Source organism: Cyclopterus lumpus, chromosome 11, assembly GCF_009769545.1.
Source record: "Cyclopterus lumpus isolate fCycLum1 chromosome 11, fCycLum1.pri, whole genome shotgun sequence".
Taxonomy (NCBI): Eukaryota; Metazoa; Chordata; class Actinopteri; order Perciformes; family Cyclopteridae; genus Cyclopterus; species Cyclopterus lumpus.
In genome coordinates this window covers 1940484-1957355 of record NC_046976.1, presented here as the reverse complement: position 1 = coordinate 1957355, position 16872 = coordinate 1940484, and the positions used below count along the sequence as shown (strand labels likewise).

Sequence of the window (16872 nt, the reverse complement as noted above, 5' to 3'; positions counted from 1 at the left end):
GCTGGGAGCGCACTTGGGCGTAGAGAAGACTAAAGAGAGGGTGTTACAGAGGTTTTTTTGGCCCGGAGTCCACAAGGAGATAGAGAACTGCTGCCCAGATTGTCAGGTCACCGCTCCGAAACCGACGTACCGGAACCCCCTTATCCCTTTGCCTATTATAGAAACCCCCTTTGAACGAGTAGGCATGGATATTGTGGGTCCCCTGCCCAAAAGTGTCCGGGGGCACCAGTACATCTTGGTCATAGTGGACTACGCCACCCGTTATCCGGAAGCCGTCCCTTTAAGAAAGGCCAATGCTAAACAAATAGCAAAAGAACTGTTCCTCTTCAGCAGCCGCGTGGGGATTCCAAAGGAGATTCTTACCGACCAGGGGACCCCCTTTATGTCGAGGGTCACCAAGGAGTTGTGTGCGCTGTTACACGTGAAACAGGTGAGAACCTCGGTCTACCACCCCCAGACAGATGGGCTAGTGGAGAGGTTCAACAAGACCCTCAAAGCCATGCTGAGGAAGGCCATTGACAAAGACGGAAGAAACTGGGACCAGCTGTTACCCTACCTTCTGTTTGCGGTAAGAGAGGTGCCTCAGGCTTCCACTGGCTTCTCACCCTTTGACCTGTTGTATTCTCACAAACCCAGGGGCCTTCTGGACATCGCCAAGGAGACGTGGGAGGAGCAACCCTGTCCCCATCGTACCATGATTGAACATGTGGGGGCGATGCGGGACCGGATGGCAGCTGTGTTCCCCATTGTGAAGGAACACATGGAGAAGGCCCAGAGGGATCAAAGGGCCGCCTATAACCGAGCAGCACAACCCAGGGAATTCAACCCTGGAGACAGAGTCCTAGTTCTTGTCCCCACTGTGGAATGTAAGTTCTTGGCTACTTGGCAGGGGCCCTTTGAAGTAATTGAAAAGGTTGGGGAAGTCAATTACAAAGTACGACAAACAGGGAAGAGGAAAGGTGAGCAAATCTACCATATTAACCTCCTAAAGAAATGGCATGAGCGAGAGGTGTTGTTCAATGGCCTTCCCCCCAGAGAGTCGAGAGAACCCGCCCGGGACGAGGTGCAGTTAGGCCCGGACCTCTCTCCGCACCAGCGGCAGCAGGCAAAGGAGCTGGTAGAAGGGAATCAGGAAGTATTTTCATCCCTCCCAGGCTACACCCACCTGGTGGAACATGAAGTACGCACCCAGCCGGGAAAAACGGTGAACCAAAAGCCATATCGGGTGCCGGAGGCCCGCAAGAAGCTGATTAACGAGGAGGTAAGGAAGATGCTGGCGTTGAACGTGATTGAGGAATCCAAGAGTGCCTGGTCAAGCCCCATCGTCCTGGCTGACAAACCGGACGGAACAGCCCGGTTCTGTAATGATTTCAGAAAAGTAAATGACATTTCTGAATTTGATGCATATCCCATGCCTCGTGTCGATTAGCTAATTGAAAGCCTGGGCCAGGCACGTTTCCTAACCACCCTGGATCTCACCAAAGGTTATTGGCAGGTTCCATTGTCTCCAGGGTCGAAGGAGAAGACAGCCTTTGCCACCCCGGGAGGCCTCTGGCAGTACCGGATGATGCCTTTTGGCCTGTTTGGAGCCCCCGCCACCTTCCAGCGCCTGATGGACCAAGTACTGAAACCCCATCGAGAATATGCAGCGGCCTATCTGGATGATGTGGTAATTCAGAGCCCAGACTGGGAGAGCCACCTACCACGGGTTCAGAAGGTCCTCGACTCCCTCCGACAGGCAGGCTTCACCGCCAACCCCAAAAAGTGTAGGCTGGCGTTTGGGGAGACCAACTACTTGGGGTACACCATCGGGCGGGGCCTTGTGAAACCCCAGGATGCAAAACTCGCTGCCATCCAAGACTGGCCAAAGCCGTTGACCAAAAAACAGGTGAGATCCTTCTTGGGCCTGGCCAATTATTACAGACGTTTTATCCCGGATTTCTCTGTGATAGCGGCCCCTCTCACCGAACTGACGACCAATAAACATTCCTGTATGGTGACATGGTGCCCGGCGGCAGAAGAGGCCTTTAACGACCTGAAGAGGGCCTTGTGTTCGAAACCAGTCCTGATGGCCCCCGACTTTAGCAAGGAGTTCGTGGTCCAGGCAGATGCTTCTGAGATGGGCCTGGGTGCTGTCTTAGCCCAGATGAAGGAAGGTGAGGAACACCCCGTTCTGTATTTGAGCCGGAAGTTGCTGCCAAGGGAGAAAAACTATGCCACAGTGGAGAAAGAGTGCCTAGCGTTGAAATGGGCCCTGGAAACCCTCAAATATTACCTGCTTGGAAGGAGGTTCACTCTGGTAACAGATCATTCACCTTTGCAATGGATGGCAAAAAATAAGGAAACAAACAGCAGGGTAACTAGGTGGTTTTTAAGCCTCCAGCCGTTTAACTTTTCTGTCATTCACAGGCCAGGGCGACGCCATGGCAACGCAGATGCCCTGTCCCGCCGTGATGCCTTCTGGTGCTCATTCACCCTGCCGAGGACGTCAGGCCCGGGGAGAGGGATATGTGGCATCACAAGGGCACAGGTAGTGGATGGGCGCTACAGAGTGGCCACCAGTGCAAAAACTACATCTCCCAGCCTGCCTCACCGCTCACCCAGCTGCAGCTGCTTAAGGCACCTGATTGAGGCAGGGCTGGGAGACTTAAGGGAGAGCACCTGGGAAGGAGAAAGGAGAGCGGAAGGTGAACCCACGAGCACCTGAAAGAGGACAACAAGGGAGAGGACCTCGTAGCCTGGATTCACCAGGATTGAGTTTTTGTTTGGTTAATTAACCACTTTCTCCTCCGGGATGTTTTGCGTTATCTAACTGGACCTTTTTTTTGATACTTTGTTGTTTTTGAATGTTACCTTGCTGGTGGGATGGGAAATAAACCTGGACTTTTGTTAAATACCCTCGGACGTGCCTGTGTTCATCTCTCTCTTGGCACCGCCCCAGGCTAGCCTGTCCTAGCGACAGCCCGTGACACTACAATATATATATATATATATATATATATATATATATATATATATATATATATATATATATATACATATACACACACACTCGTGAATGGGGTCTGGGTTTACCTTCCACTCCGTCATGAAGCCCGTCGCCTCTTCGGGTGCAGCACCTTTGTGTCTTCGGAACTCGTCTTTCACGTACTGGTCCCCGAGGGCTCTCAGGTCTATCGGCAGGAACCGATGCAGGACCAGAATCCTCTTGTACAGAGACCGGACTTTGGAGGCGTGAGCCGAGACCGCCATGAAGGAAGTGGTCCGACGCTAACTGACCCTCCCTCACGGCGTCGTGCTTTTCAAAAGCAGTGACTGGCCCAACGGAGTTCAAGGATAAACCACATTAACGAGGAGAGTTATTCAACACACATGTCCTTGTTTATCCCGGAAATGAAGCTCCTGCTTCCGCTGAGCGAGCTCGATAACGGGAGCATTACCGCCACCTACTGGATAGGAATAGGTGGCTCCACAGGACATGTAGTACATTAGGGATATGTTTTTCATGATACACTCCCAAGAATATAGTTTCCTTTGTTCCTCATCAAACTGAATGAAACTAGCACACTCCAACTCATCAGTTTATTTCTTCTGTCAGGTATCAAATATTACATTACGTCTATTGAATGTGTTTGCCTGTATTGGACAGATGAAGAGTGAGTGAAAGAGGTAGACATCAGAATCAGCTTTATTTGCCATGTATGTGTGCACATACATGGAATTTGACTCCGGTTACACGTACGAATGACAGGATAAATATAAAAAGACATTAAAGACAACAGCATAGCAACATGTATGTACAATATAAACAATGACAATAAATTGAGGATGTTAGTGCAGAAAGATGGCAATAGTGCAAATGGAGGTGATTAAGTGTTCATCAGAGTGACGGCTAGTGGGAAGAAGCTGTTCCTGTGTCTGGTGGTTTTGGCGTACAGTACTCTAGCGCCTACCAGAGGGGAGGAGATAGAACAGCTTGTGTCCAGGGTGTGAAGGGTCTGTAGTGGTCTTTCCAGCCCGCTTCCTGACTCTGGAGGTGGAAGTCTGAAGTCCAGGATGGAGGGCAGGCTGGAACCAATAGTTCTCTCTGCAGACCTGACTATCCGTTGTAGTCTGTCTCTGTCCTGTTTGGTGGACGATCCAAACCACACAGTGATGGAAGAACAGAGAACAGACTGGATGATGGCGGAGTAGAACAGGATCAGCAGCTCCTGAGGCAGGTTGTACTTCCCTGAGCTGGGCCTTTTTCCGGATGGTGTTGATGTTGGAGGCCCACTTCAGGTCCTGGGAGATTGTGGATCCCAGAAACCTGAAGGTCTCCACCGCAGACACAGTGCTGTTGAGTATGGTGAGGGGGGGCTCCTCCTAAAGTCCACTGTCATCTCCACAGTTTTGGGCTTGTTCAGCTCCAGGTTGTTCTGACCACACCAGAGGACCAGCCGTTCAACCTCCCGTCTGTACGCAGACTCATAACCGTTCCTAATGAGGCCGATGACCGGTGTGTCGTCTGCGAACTTCAGGAGTTTAACAGACGGGTCCCCTGAGGTGCTGTCGTTGGTGTAGAGGGAGAAAAGCAGTGGGGAGAGCACACATCCCTGGGGGCTGCCAGTGCAGACCGGGTGTTGGATGTGATTTTTCCCAGCCTCACCTGCTGCTTCCTGTCTGTCAGGAAGTTAGTGATCCACTGACAGGTGGAGGCGGGCACTGGGAGAGTTTATGCTGAAGTACCTCCGGGATGATGGTGTTGAAGGCTGAACAGTCCACAAACAGGACCCGTGTGTATGTCCCTGTGTAGTCGAGGTGTTGCAGCACATGGTGCAGTCCCTTGTTGACTGCATCATCCACTGACCTGTTTGCCCGGTAGGAAAACTGCAGGGGGTCCAGCAGCAACAAAGACATGCAACAAAGCTCCCAGGCTCAGATAACAAAGCGGGGATGTAAAAAAAAAAACTTTATATCTTCCTTTTCAGACAGGCCCAATTTTCATTCAGTTATTGTGTTTATATATTGCAGTGTTAATGCTGACTTAGAAGCAAACTCTACCTCTCGTGTTAAATTGTACATTACGGTACTATATATGAGATTGGGGGCATTTATATTGCCTCTCACACTCAGAGGCAGGATGGATGCTGCTCACCACCGTATACAAGGTACGTATGGCCGAAGCACGGGGACACTCGGATTACATCACAGAGGGAGAGCCACTCAGGTAGACTCTACTCCACGATGTCTTCACATAGCAAACAGCTGTTTGACATTTAGATGCTCTAGCACCTTTAACTTAGTTATTCTGTGTTGTCCACCCCTGGTGTCTCTTACATATACTGTAGCTTGGCCAGCACACACCATGCAGCTTAGTCTTTTTGTTAACCTCTTTTAGGGCTTAATTGATCTAATGTTATGTTTGGATATCAGGCAAAAAGCCGTTGTGGGGGGGGGGGGGGGGGATGAAGCGATCCAACCTCACCAGTCCTCATACCGATGGCGATACCTGGGCTGTGGCATTGGCCGATGTCGAGTACTGCTTCCATAACAGTTTCATTAACAAGCAAGGCCACATCAGGCTTGACTTGAACTTTGCTCTTCTCACTTCGTAAAACTTTGTACATTGTTACAATGTCAGAAATAAATGCATTAATATACATTTACTGAATTGTTATTTATTATATAAAAAATAAATCATATACAAGCATCTTGCATTTTGTAAAATTGTTTCTAAACATCTTTAATGAATTTATGATGAATTTATGCTATTTATCTTTTCTGGTTTTCTCCTCTAGTGTGTTGACGCTGCTGCATTCGCCATCTTTTTATTTTCGTAAAGTTCCTTATTTCACCCATAAGTCAGCCACTGTCTCAGTCAGAGAGTCAGTCTCTGTCAGTTAGTTTGCCACCGTCTCAGTCAGTCAGTCACTGTTCGTCAGTCTCTCTCCGTCAGCCAGTCACTGTCAGCCAGTGTCCATCTCAGTCAGTCAGTCTTTGTCTCTTTCAGTTAGTCACTTACAGTCAGTCTCTGTTTCAGTCAGTCAGACTGTCTCCGTCAGTCAGTCAGCCACTGTCTCTGTCTCAGTTAGTCAGTGTCTTTCTCAGTCACAGTCAGTCTCTGTCAGTTAGTTAGTCAGTGAGTTCACCACTGTCTCAGTCAGTCAGTCACTGTTCGTCAGTCAGTGTTTCAGTCGGTGTCTCTTACTCAGTCAGCCAGTCTCTGTCTCAGACAGTCAGTCTATGTCAGTCAGTAAGACTGTCTCCGTCAGTCAGTCAAGCTGTCTCTGTCAGTCAGTCACTGTTAATCAGTGTCTCTGTCAGTCAGTCACTGTTAATCAGTGTCTCAGTCAGTCAGTTTCGGTCAGCCAGTCTCTGTCAGCTTGTCACTGTTCGTCAGTCAGTCAGTCAGTCAGTCAGTCAGTCAGTCTTTCTCTTTTTCATTCAGTCACTGTCAGTCACTCACCGTCTCCGTCAGTTAGCCACTGTCTCTGTTGCAGTCAATGTCTGTCAGTCATTTACTTTCTCTGTCTCAGTCAGTCAGTCAGTCACTGTTCGTCAGTCACTGTCTTGGTTAGTCAGGCTCTGTCTCAGTCAGTCAGTTGACATTCAGTCAGTTTCTGTCAGCCAGTGTCTGTCTCAATCAGTCACTGTCAATCAGTGTCTCAGTCAGTCAGTTTCGGTCAGCCAGTCTCTGTCAGCTAGTGTCAGTCAGTCACTGTCTCAGTCAGTTTCTCTTACTCAGTTAGCAAGTGACTGTTTCAGTCAGACTGTCTCTGTCAGTCTCATCAACTCTCCTCTGAAAACTCAGCCTCTTGAACCGATATCGTCCATAGATGGTGTTGAACGTCGTCAACATGGATGATTCCTGGCTGAGTTTTATTGTCATTTATTATCATTGCTGTGATAGCTTGTGTAAGCGTGCAATGTCGATCTCTTTCTCGAGCGTTAAATCCGGACCATGACAGAGTAGTTTTTCCCGGACTCATGGAGAGTTTAGGTCGAAAACGATCCGGTCTCTGAACATCTCGTCCCCGTTAGGGTAGTTGCAGTCCTTCACTAGCAGCTTTAGCTCAGTCACAAACTGGTCAAAACTTTCACAATCTCTTTGTATCTTTTCGTGAAATTTATATCGCGCGAAAATGGGGTTAGCTTTGGGGGTTACGTATGCTTCGAATTTCCCGTGGTACGTTAGGAGTACCTTTCTCTCATCTGCCGTGAGGGTCCGTGTATTATATACATCTCTGCCTTTCTCGCCGATCCACAGGAGTAGATAACTGCACTTTTCTTCCTCCTCTTTGGCGCGTAGCGGGCCGGAGAACATTAGCTCCACATGCTGGCGAAACTTTCTCCATGCGTTGGGCAGGTTAGACGAATCCCAATCCATCGGTGGCGTGGGGACGCCTGTGTTCTCCATCTTCTGTCGTCAGGTCGAAGTGAGAACCAGCTATTCTGACACCATGTAGTATTTTATGTGTGTACTGACAGTGAGTTGTCTAAGTAAAACACTTAATACCAGATTGACTCTTTGGGCGCAGTGCGTCCATCTTTATTGTTCTCTTACCTACGAGTCTGTGCGCACCTTGGTGACGTCATCACAACACTATTACCAACAGGAAGTAGTCAATATACTACATCCCCCTTCTTTTGGAAAAACAAACAAACATGGCTGTAGCTGCCAAATGGAATAGTAACGATTATCAATACAAACATTTCAGAAAAACTGTATAGGGCACTATGCCAAATCTGCATGAATACTATTTTACTGAATGAAAAATTAAAAACATTACCAGTTAGTGACAGTTTGTGGCTACACAGCATTTCAACTATTTCAAACGTAACATTTAAAAAAAATATGAACATATTCTTCAGTCACACGTCTAATATGTCTCTAGGCTTCACTATGCGGCCTGATCTGGTGGTAGCATAGTCTGGTGGTTTAGAACCTGTATGACCTGCTGGACTGTTTGAGACTCAGCGTCCCCAGACTCCATCTGGTGGTTGTTTGGTGGAGGAACCTGGTCTGCGCCATTTTCACACGTCTCCAAGAGGTCGGTTACGCCGGTTACGCCTGAGCATGTGACCTCCATAAGTGCGAATGCTGTAGGACCTCTGGGTACCTGCTGGCTCAACGACTGTTGCAGCTTTCCATGTTCCTGTGGGAAGCTGGAAAGGGACCATAGATCCTTCTGGTAGTGCCGGTAGTGTCCTAGCGTTCCTGTCGTAGTATTGTTTTTGTCTCTGTTGGCACATTTGCCTTCTGCTACGAACTGCACTTGGACAGACTAGTTCAGGTTGCAGCTGTTTCCCCGTGCTTGGTAGAATTGAGTGCAAACGGCCGCTCATTAGCCGCTGCGCTGGCGACTTCAGTCCATCAACTGGTGTGTTTCTGTATTCCAGTAAACTGAGGTACGGGTCTATCCGCTGTGCATGTGCTTTGTCCATGAGTGCTTTGGTAGTCTGAGCAGTCTTTTCAGCCAAACCGTTACTCTGCGGGTACAGGAGACTGCTCGTGGTGTGCTCAAAGTCCCATGCGTGAGCAAAACCTCTGAACTCTTGTGAACTGTAACACGGTCCATTGTCACTGATTACTGTCTGGGGTATTCCAAATCTGGCGAACATGGATTTCAGTTTTTGGATGACAGTTGTGGATGTGAGGCTGGTGATTTTTACTACCTCAAAGTACCTGCTATAATAGTCAACGACAACTATATAGTTAGTACTGTGCCAGGTGAACAAATCTGTGGCTACTGTTTGCCAAGGTCATTCCGGGATAGGATGTGAGAGCATCGGTCCAACGACTAGTGCCTCTATCTGTTTGCACATTCCAGGCCTGAACAGTACGTCTCTTGCTCGCTGCTTACACTTTTCCATCCCTAAGTGTCCTGTGTGAGTGAGTGCTGCACAATGATTGTTTCACCTTTGAGCAGGGTCCCGTTTGTTTCTGATATCTCGTCCCGATGATTCTAATACTCAACGACAGCCGGCGGACATCGTTTGTTTGCCTCAGGCCATCCTGCTTGGATGACTTGTCTCAACATTTAGAGTTGTTCATTTTGTGCTGTGGCGGCTTTGATTTCTGCGATCACTCACCGGTGCACTGCTGATCACCGTGTGGATTTGTAAATCCATGCCTTCACTTAAAGAGTTCTCAAGACACTCGATCGGCTTTCTGGACAGCGTGTCTGAGACCGGGATCTGTTTCCCAGGCTTGTGTGTAATGGTAATGTCATACCTTTTGACGTTGCAGTATCATGCGTTGTAGGCGTGGCGGTGCGGCTGCCAAGGGTTTCTGCATGATTGACTCCATCAGTTTGTGGTCTGACTGTCGTCCGTACAGATACTGATGAAAGCATCCAAAGAGCAGTCCGTACAGCTCCTTTTCAATTTGAGCGTCATTTTCTTCAGTCTCATTTAGTGTGTTGGATGCATATGGGACTGGTTTCTCTCCCTGAAGCAAGACTGCTCCGAAGCCACATTTTGATGCGTGGACTTGTAGTTTCACCTCTTTTAATAGAATAGAGGTGCATTACATATCAAGCGGCGGAGTATCCGCGGATGCCGGCTCACATGACAGTTTTTTAGAGCAAGTGACCCGACGAGTAGCGCGTGCGCATGGAGCAGTGAGTGACCTGACTACCCATCGTAGAGGATGAGGGTCACTACGTCTGGTTTATTCTTCACCACTGGACTCATGACGGGATTGCTCTCTTTTCGTTTTCTGTTGGACTCGAACTTGTCAACCGAACTCTGGAAGGCCACGCATGAAGTCAAACAGCATGGACACGCAGGTGGGCACCGATTTAATCCATATTTCATCCTTTTTATGCACGTTTTATGGCTGATGCGCCACAATAAGAGGTAGCACGTCTTTGTTATTCCTTTAAGAAAAAGTAGATCTACGTGTCAATTTACAATAATAATAATAAAGACGATAGGGCCTACCACGGCGACAGTTATAGGTAGCCTACATGAGAATAATTAGTTGTATGCACACTATAAATAACCACAGCCATGCGTAATTGGTCGCGCGTAATGACTGTTCCGGTGCGGTTGGAGACCGCGGATACTCGGTCAATGTAATGCACCTCTATTCATGGTGTTACGGTACGGAGGCTCGTACAGCCCTAAAGAACGGAGAAAGACCCTTATTTGATATAAAAAGTCAAAAACAACATTCATTTGGACATTATATGAAATAATATCATATGAAGTTACACTACTGTACTGTTTTTAATTGAAAGTCAGCTCAAATTCAATGATTATATTCAGAATTTCCCAATATTATAACTGTTATTAAAGCAGATCGCTTAAAGGTTATATACAAATGACACCGGTATGTTGTTCATGAGGACCTCCGCTATGTCCATGGTTATTTTCTGTACAGTCTTTGAGAAAAGGCAAAGTCAGCTAAAAGGAGAAAATTATATTCAGAATTTCCCAATATTTGAACTTTATTTAAAGCAGACCCTTAAAAATGACACTGGTAATTACATAACTAATGTTTTGATAAGAAATGAGTTGCCATTTTGCTATGCTGGTTGTCTCACAGAAGCTTGTTCTTTTCAGTAGTCTTTGATTGTTTAATATGTTGGTCGGATGAAATTAAGGGTCCTGATTATGATGGCTTCATGTCGGAGTACTACAAAAAAAACTGAATTTATTAGCTTTATAGATCCGACAGAAAATGTCCCAATGCAACAATGTAAAACTACTGTCTCAAGTAAAAGTCTTGCATTCAAGAGTGTAAACGTACAGCAGTAATATTAGTTAAATGTCATTTGAGTTTGAAAAATACTTATGTCACATTATTTAATGTGCAAGCAGTATTTGACTAGATTTAATTATTTTATCAAACTTTTGCCCAGTGGTTCTCAAACTGGGGATCGGGTCACAAGATTAATCAAATTAGGTTCCCATTTTAAAAAAGTTTAACGCTTTTAATTTAAACAAAACCAAAATGCAATAAAACCACTTGGTTAAGTGTAGTAAAACATCACGGTTTGCCTGAAAATGAGTACATTCAGTACGTAACATTTCCCTTCACGTAAAATAAGTCAGTTGACTTTGTTTCACACAGTGGTCTCCTGAGTGAAAGTCCTGTTTCAACTCAATTTAATCACTGTTCTGCAGAAACTAGACTACGGTTACAGTTATGAAACACTCTTATCTTAACGTGAATCTTAAAAACAGTCTTAACACACAATAGGTGAATTGGCATGTACAGTGTTTATTATAAATGGAGCAAGCAAAGAGGGTGTGACTGATTTGCACCGTTTACAGCATGCAGCAAGTTGTGTATGTCTAAGGTCAGGTCCAAACCTTTGTAGCGGAATGTTTATCAACTGCCAACATACCATATTTAAGAGCATGGGCAGCTGGTTCTTCTCAATCAAGAATGTCCACTTCATAGACTGCCCAACCCCAGAAGAGAACGGGCATTAGACCACACAGGTTTGCATCACCTTTTAAAAAGACAGTGCTTTGTCCCAGCATTGTGTCTTGATCAGTCATATGTACATCACATTGTTGGATGTATCATATTCTAGCCCCCGTGTCCTAGCAACAAGCCAGTGTCATGGTGCGTAATGTAAACAAGCAGCATACCTATCAGCTGTGTGCTGGAGATGTGTTTCTACTTTTCAAACAGATGTTTTCTATTCTGATATTAACTGGAGACGACATAAAATATCCGCAACAGCAAGGTCATTTATCTTGATAAATTAACCTCAATAAATATGTACAAAGACACAAGTTCACAGCTGTTTTTGTAATAAAATGAGGAGGTATCGTAAAGATCACTAGTCTAACTAGTTGTTGTGGTCACAGCCCATTGAGCCATGGTTAATATCGAGCCCTGCTATGATAATCATAGTATTGTGGTAAAAGCAGGAAACCAAGGACAGTATTGTTACCATCAGAAAGTTTACCGGCTTATCTCTACTCATGAATTCTGCCATAAAGCCCTCTGAGGCAAATGGGTAATTTGTGATTTTGGGCTATACAAAATAAACTGAATTGAATTGAGTTGAAATTATTATCGACAACAGTCCAAGTGTACTGTTCTGTTCAACCGTAGGTCTTAAACCTCCCAACAACACACTTCTGATGCTTTGTTCTTTATTTCCTCCAGTTGAGAACAAGGGCTCAGCGGCTAATTCCTCTGGCACAACGCGGATCTTGTGCTGGATCATGACGGGGCCCGAGAACCTAGAATCCAGAACCAAGCACATCAGGGAAACGTGGGCCAAGCGCTGCAACAAAGTGCTGTACATGAGCTCGGTGAAGACGGACTTCCCCACTGTGAAGCTGAACGTGAGTGAGGGGAGGGAGAACCTGTACTGGAAGACCATCAGAGCCTTTCAGTACATCCACCGGCACCACCTGGACGAAGCGGACTGGTTCCTGAAAGCAGACGACGACACGTTTGTGGTCGTAGAGAATCTACGCTACACCTTGTCCAGATATGATCCATTAAAGCCGTTGTACCTGGGCAGAAGGTTTACCCCCTTCATCAGTCAAGGCTACATGAGTGGAGGAGCAGGTTACGTCCTCAGTAAGGAAGCACTGAGGAGATTTGTTGAAGGGTTCAATTCTGGGAAGTGTACCCACTTCTCCACCATAGAGGACATGGCTGTGGGCAAATGTATGGAGACCATGAAGGTGGAGGCAGCGGACTCCAGAGACGTTAAGGGGAGACAAACATTCCATCCTTATCCTCCAGACTACTACCTGGTTAGACAGCCCCCAAGGCCGAGGCCTTGGTATCTGTTATACGACCACTATCCTCCAGTAGAGGTATGCAACACAATGCTCAAAGTCCTGTTGAGAATTGGGATTTAGACTCAAAATGCCAGTAAGACGGCCACTATTCCTGAAAGGGAATTAATTAATGTTTCACAATTCTGCACCATTTACATCCAGTGTCTATGTAAGAAGTAGTGTGGCTTTCGTGTACAGAGGTAGAGAGTAAAGGTTAGTGGAAGTAGTGTGTGTTTCGGTAAGAGTCTACAGCCAGGCTAGCATGGTGATGCTTTGATGCCACACGTCATATTATTGGGTTGCAACATATGGTTCACAATACTCCCCACGTGTCTCTCCTGCCAACGTGTACTGAAAAACAATTAATCACGCTAATTATATACACCTTTTGTTTAACATAAATGTGTTTTTAAATGGCATAAATGTAAGTAAAATGTGTTTTACAACAACATATGAATGCAATAATGCTATTATTACACTATTACAGGAGTTTGGGCATGTAGGTTTACACCACAAACATGTATGTTTCTGTGGTGATGACACAGTTTGACTTGGATTGTGAGCTTTTAAGGTAACCCTGTCCTGGGATCAGTGGGAAGTACCTGCTCTTCTTCTCTCATCTCCATCACCTTCTCTTTCTTTCTCTTCTTCTCTTCTCTTAAGCGGAGCTTTGACTGACAGCTGTTTCCCTTTTGTCTGTCTCACTGAAGAAAGTAAAAACATGTCGACTATATTGGGCTCAAAGTGAGGCTATCTGGTCTGTCTGGGGACTAATGGCGTTAGACCACAAGCAGCAGGGTGAATATACTCTTGCAAGACTCTGTCCCCATACGCCACTGTCCATGAGACCACCGTCAGGTGGCACCAAGGGAATACTGGGATGTAAATGTACTTGTGTGTAGTGGATGGAAGTTCATGCTATTCAACATTCACACCTGCGGAGTCGTCTTTGGCTTCCTGCTGTTGGAGCACTCAGTCTGAATCAGAACTGTGCTAACCTCTATTGTGGTTCTCTTTTTATCTCCAGGGTCCAGGCTGCTGCTCGGATTTTGTTGTGTCCTTTCACTACATTTACGCTGTCCAGCTGTATGCTTTGGAGTACCTGACGTACCACCTGCGGCCTTATGGATACAAATACAGATTTAATCCGGATGAAAAAACTGAATTCGATACCACAACGAAGTCCACATAACATGTAGTGTAGAATTTCTGTCGGGCTTGAGGGGCTCAGCAGGTTTCAGAGCCAAGCTTAACTTACTCACCATATTATATTTCAATCTCCAAAACCATAACTTTATAAGTCAAGACTTTTAGATAGACTTAATAGATTCCCTCCACCTGCACCTCCAAGTCTGACGAAGGTTTGATTGAACTGTGAAAATGAACGTGCTACAGACGTTTGTCAAGAAGCCTTTCTCTGGGAACACATCTGTTCCGTTGCTGAAAGTGTTGTGAAGTTTGGGTAAACACATTCACTTAGTGTGGGGTTTATCTAGTCATGAAGGAAAAGACCTACTGATCGAAATAGCCACCCAAAAAACTACCAGTTGCATTGATAAAGAAAAGATGGGATAAAGGCCAATGGAAATTGATCATTAAAAAAGGTGCAAACAAAGCAGTTCTGTCTGGCCACCAAAATACATAGTTGACTACTGATATGTGTGCATTCGACAGCAGTTATGATTTTGTCTCCCTAGTACCATCAGGCAGGGCAGGAAAGCAGCAGCACGGTGCATAATGTACCTCACAATGAAGACACAGCTACTAAGTATTTGTCTGGATATGATATACACTATTGGTGCACACTGGTTCAGTATGTCGGAAGCATTAACTTGTGAATTTGAGCAGAAGCGAAACAAAAAGATTAGATTATTCTTCCACTTCTTGATTATTGTCTCAAGTTTACAACAAATATGAAGCAACCACGAGCTGAGAGACTTGACTTGGACTCCAGCTCAGAAACAGGGGGCGTGATCGACTCCAGATCAAATACTTCAGACTCCAGCTTTAAGTCCTGAGACTGCGACTCTGAACCAACGACTTGAGAGTTGACCTGGTGTGTACTCAATGTCAAATGCCATATCTCTGTGTTGCTCTGTGTGCATGTTTGAAAGGGTTATAAAAATGGACGATCTTTCAGAAATGACATTTGTAATTTATTTAAAAAAAATGTTTTATTGTCAAACTACCATGCTCTAAGTTTACTATTCTTTCTGGCATTTTAACAAATAATCAATCTATTTGACAGTGTGCCACTTTCCATACAACATTCATCATAATGGAAGTGAAAAGATTTTTCTGAAGAGGAACTAATACAGCTACAGCTTAAGAAATCAATATTGAAGTAGCTACAACGTAGTTTGGGCGTTTTTCAGTGGAGTTGTATAAAGTACTCATCCATGGTCAGAGTGTGGCCACGCCCCCCGGATGCACAACCAGACACTGACCAGCTTAGCTTTGAAAGGAGCGTGGATAACGTGTTCAGTTCAGCTGCCCATCTGAAAAGGGCTGTCTGACGGGGGCAAAAGCTGTGAAAAATATTTTCAATACAGCATATGTATTTATTAATTGATATTGAGCCTTTCTTGTTGGTGTCCATTTTGCTGCTGGCCCCATCCACAGCAGTTCATTGCTTTGTTCCAGGGATTTTCCTTTCTGTTTATTTAAATGGGGGCATGCCAATCGCTGTCCACCGTCATAATACACTGGAAAAGCACACACACAATCTATCCCTATAGAATACACAGTGTGCTTAGGTATACATGCCCTTCAAGCCACTGCTGCTTTGTGGACAACTCTTAGAGGAACGTCTACAAACAGTGACCCACAAAATAAGAGCAAGACAAATCCCAGGACGAAATGCCCTAAAAGGAAATGGAAATGTTTTATACACCATCAGGTCCATAAACTACATCTGTAACAATATACGTGGTAACTATATTCAGATTGCAGGTGAAAGTTCCTCAATTCTGCTGTTTTGCCCTGTACTCTTTTCATGCAGTCATATTGTCATGACTGAATTCTTATTGCCAAAGTGACGCTAAGCTTCACTCCGTTGGTCCACAGCTGTGAGTGCTGTCAAGCTGCATGTAATGTGATGCTTGGGGACGTTTTGTATTCACTGTACACTGTGTACTGAGATCTGGTTTCCTTTCGGCCATTGTTGTCACGTGAAGTGAAATCCTGCTCCCAAGGCAGCAACGAGTGAATGAGCTGCACTGTTTGACCCTCTGATGCTCAACACGGGTCGACCATGCTCACAACCCGAACCCTGGGCCCGTTTTATTTATTCATTTTTTTGCCCCTGACCCTCAGAAAGTAAAAAAGAAAGAACTTAAAAACCGTCAGTCAACCCTAACTTTGTTGTTATCTCATCACGGACAAACACAGCAAGTTTTCACTCACCATTTTTGACCAATGTTGCGCATTTTTGGGGTAGTGATACAAAAAAATATTATTTTTTAAGCAAAGAATGAAATAAAATAACATTATAATGTGTAAAAAGGGTTTTTGATGTTAAAAAAACAACCTGATAAAATGCATAACAAGCAAAGGTTACTTAATGGTGCATCAGAGGGTTAAACCACATCCAAATGTAGTTTAATGTCTGTCCATACTCTCCATAAACCAATCAATATATTTGCTGTTTAGGTTCCACATGTTGGGTAATACTCTCATTTGCTTTCTGGCAGATGGTTAGATATCCAGACTGCTACCACTCTCATATCTCGCACAAATAAACACAAATGATCCGCAAACAGGTAGTAGCCTAATACTTTATCAGTTACACATTCCTAATTTATTTTCAGCTATTCTATTCTATTCAAGTTGTGGGATTACACTATTTTATATATGAATCATTTCTGTAACTCTATTACGTTGTACATATGACATCTATTGCTTCTGTCCCTCCTGATAGAGGGATCCTCTCTTCCTTCTTTTTCTCCCTGTTTCCCTGATCCGATGTGAGGTCCCGGGACAGAGGATGTCGTATGTGTACAGATTATAAAGCCATCTGAGGAACATTTTGTGATTTTGGCCTCTACAAAATAAATTGAATTGAATTTTGTGTATTTCGCCCTGTGGTTCATTTCATTTTGTTTGCGATTGAGAACTTTCAGGGGAACA

The 16872-nt window shown here is 45.2% G+C and overlaps 2 protein-coding genes across 2 annotated transcripts in view; one reads left to right on the top strand and one right to left on the bottom strand.

The window, feature by feature from the left end:
* Nucleotides 1–3398, bottom strand: part of sdhaf3 (succinate dehydrogenase complex assembly factor 3) — a 13174-nt gene extending 9776 nt beyond the window's left edge. Inside the window, exon 1 of the mRNA XM_034545200.1 lies at nt 3076–3398. Coding sequence (XP_034401091.1) covers nt 3076–3252 — 177 coding nt within the window. The 5' untranslated portion in view covers nt 3253–3398. The remainder of the gene's footprint in view (nt 1–3075) is intronic.
* Nucleotides 3399–9325: 5927 nt separating this feature from the next.
* On the top strand, nt 9326–14269 carry si:dkey-202e17.1 (uncharacterized protein LOC555344 homolog). Its single transcript, XM_034546113.1, has 3 exons — nt 9326–9773; nt 12116–12780; nt 13772–14269. The coding sequence occupies exons 1-3, from the start codon at nt 9635–9637 to the stop codon at nt 13934–13936; spliced, it is 969 nt and encodes a 322-aa protein (XP_034402004.1). The 5' UTR covers nt 9326–9634; the 3' UTR covers nt 13937–14269.
* Nucleotides 14270–16872: the final 2603 nt, after the last annotated feature.

Excerpts from the sequence above, each read along its gene's own strand:
- si:dkey-202e17.1 (XM_034546113.1), top strand. The coding sequence starts at position 9,635 with ATGAGGGTCACTACGTCTGGTTTATTCTTCACCACTGGACTCATGACG. Across the intron at positions 9,774-12,115 it reads CAAACAGCATGGACACGCAG|TTGAGAACAAGGGCTCAGCG; the intron begins GTGGGCACCGAT and ends TATTTCCTCCAG. Across the intron at positions 12,781-13,771 it reads ACCACTATCCTCCAGTAGAG|GGTCCAGGCTGCTGCTCGGA; the intron begins GTATGCAACACA and ends TTTTATCTCCAG.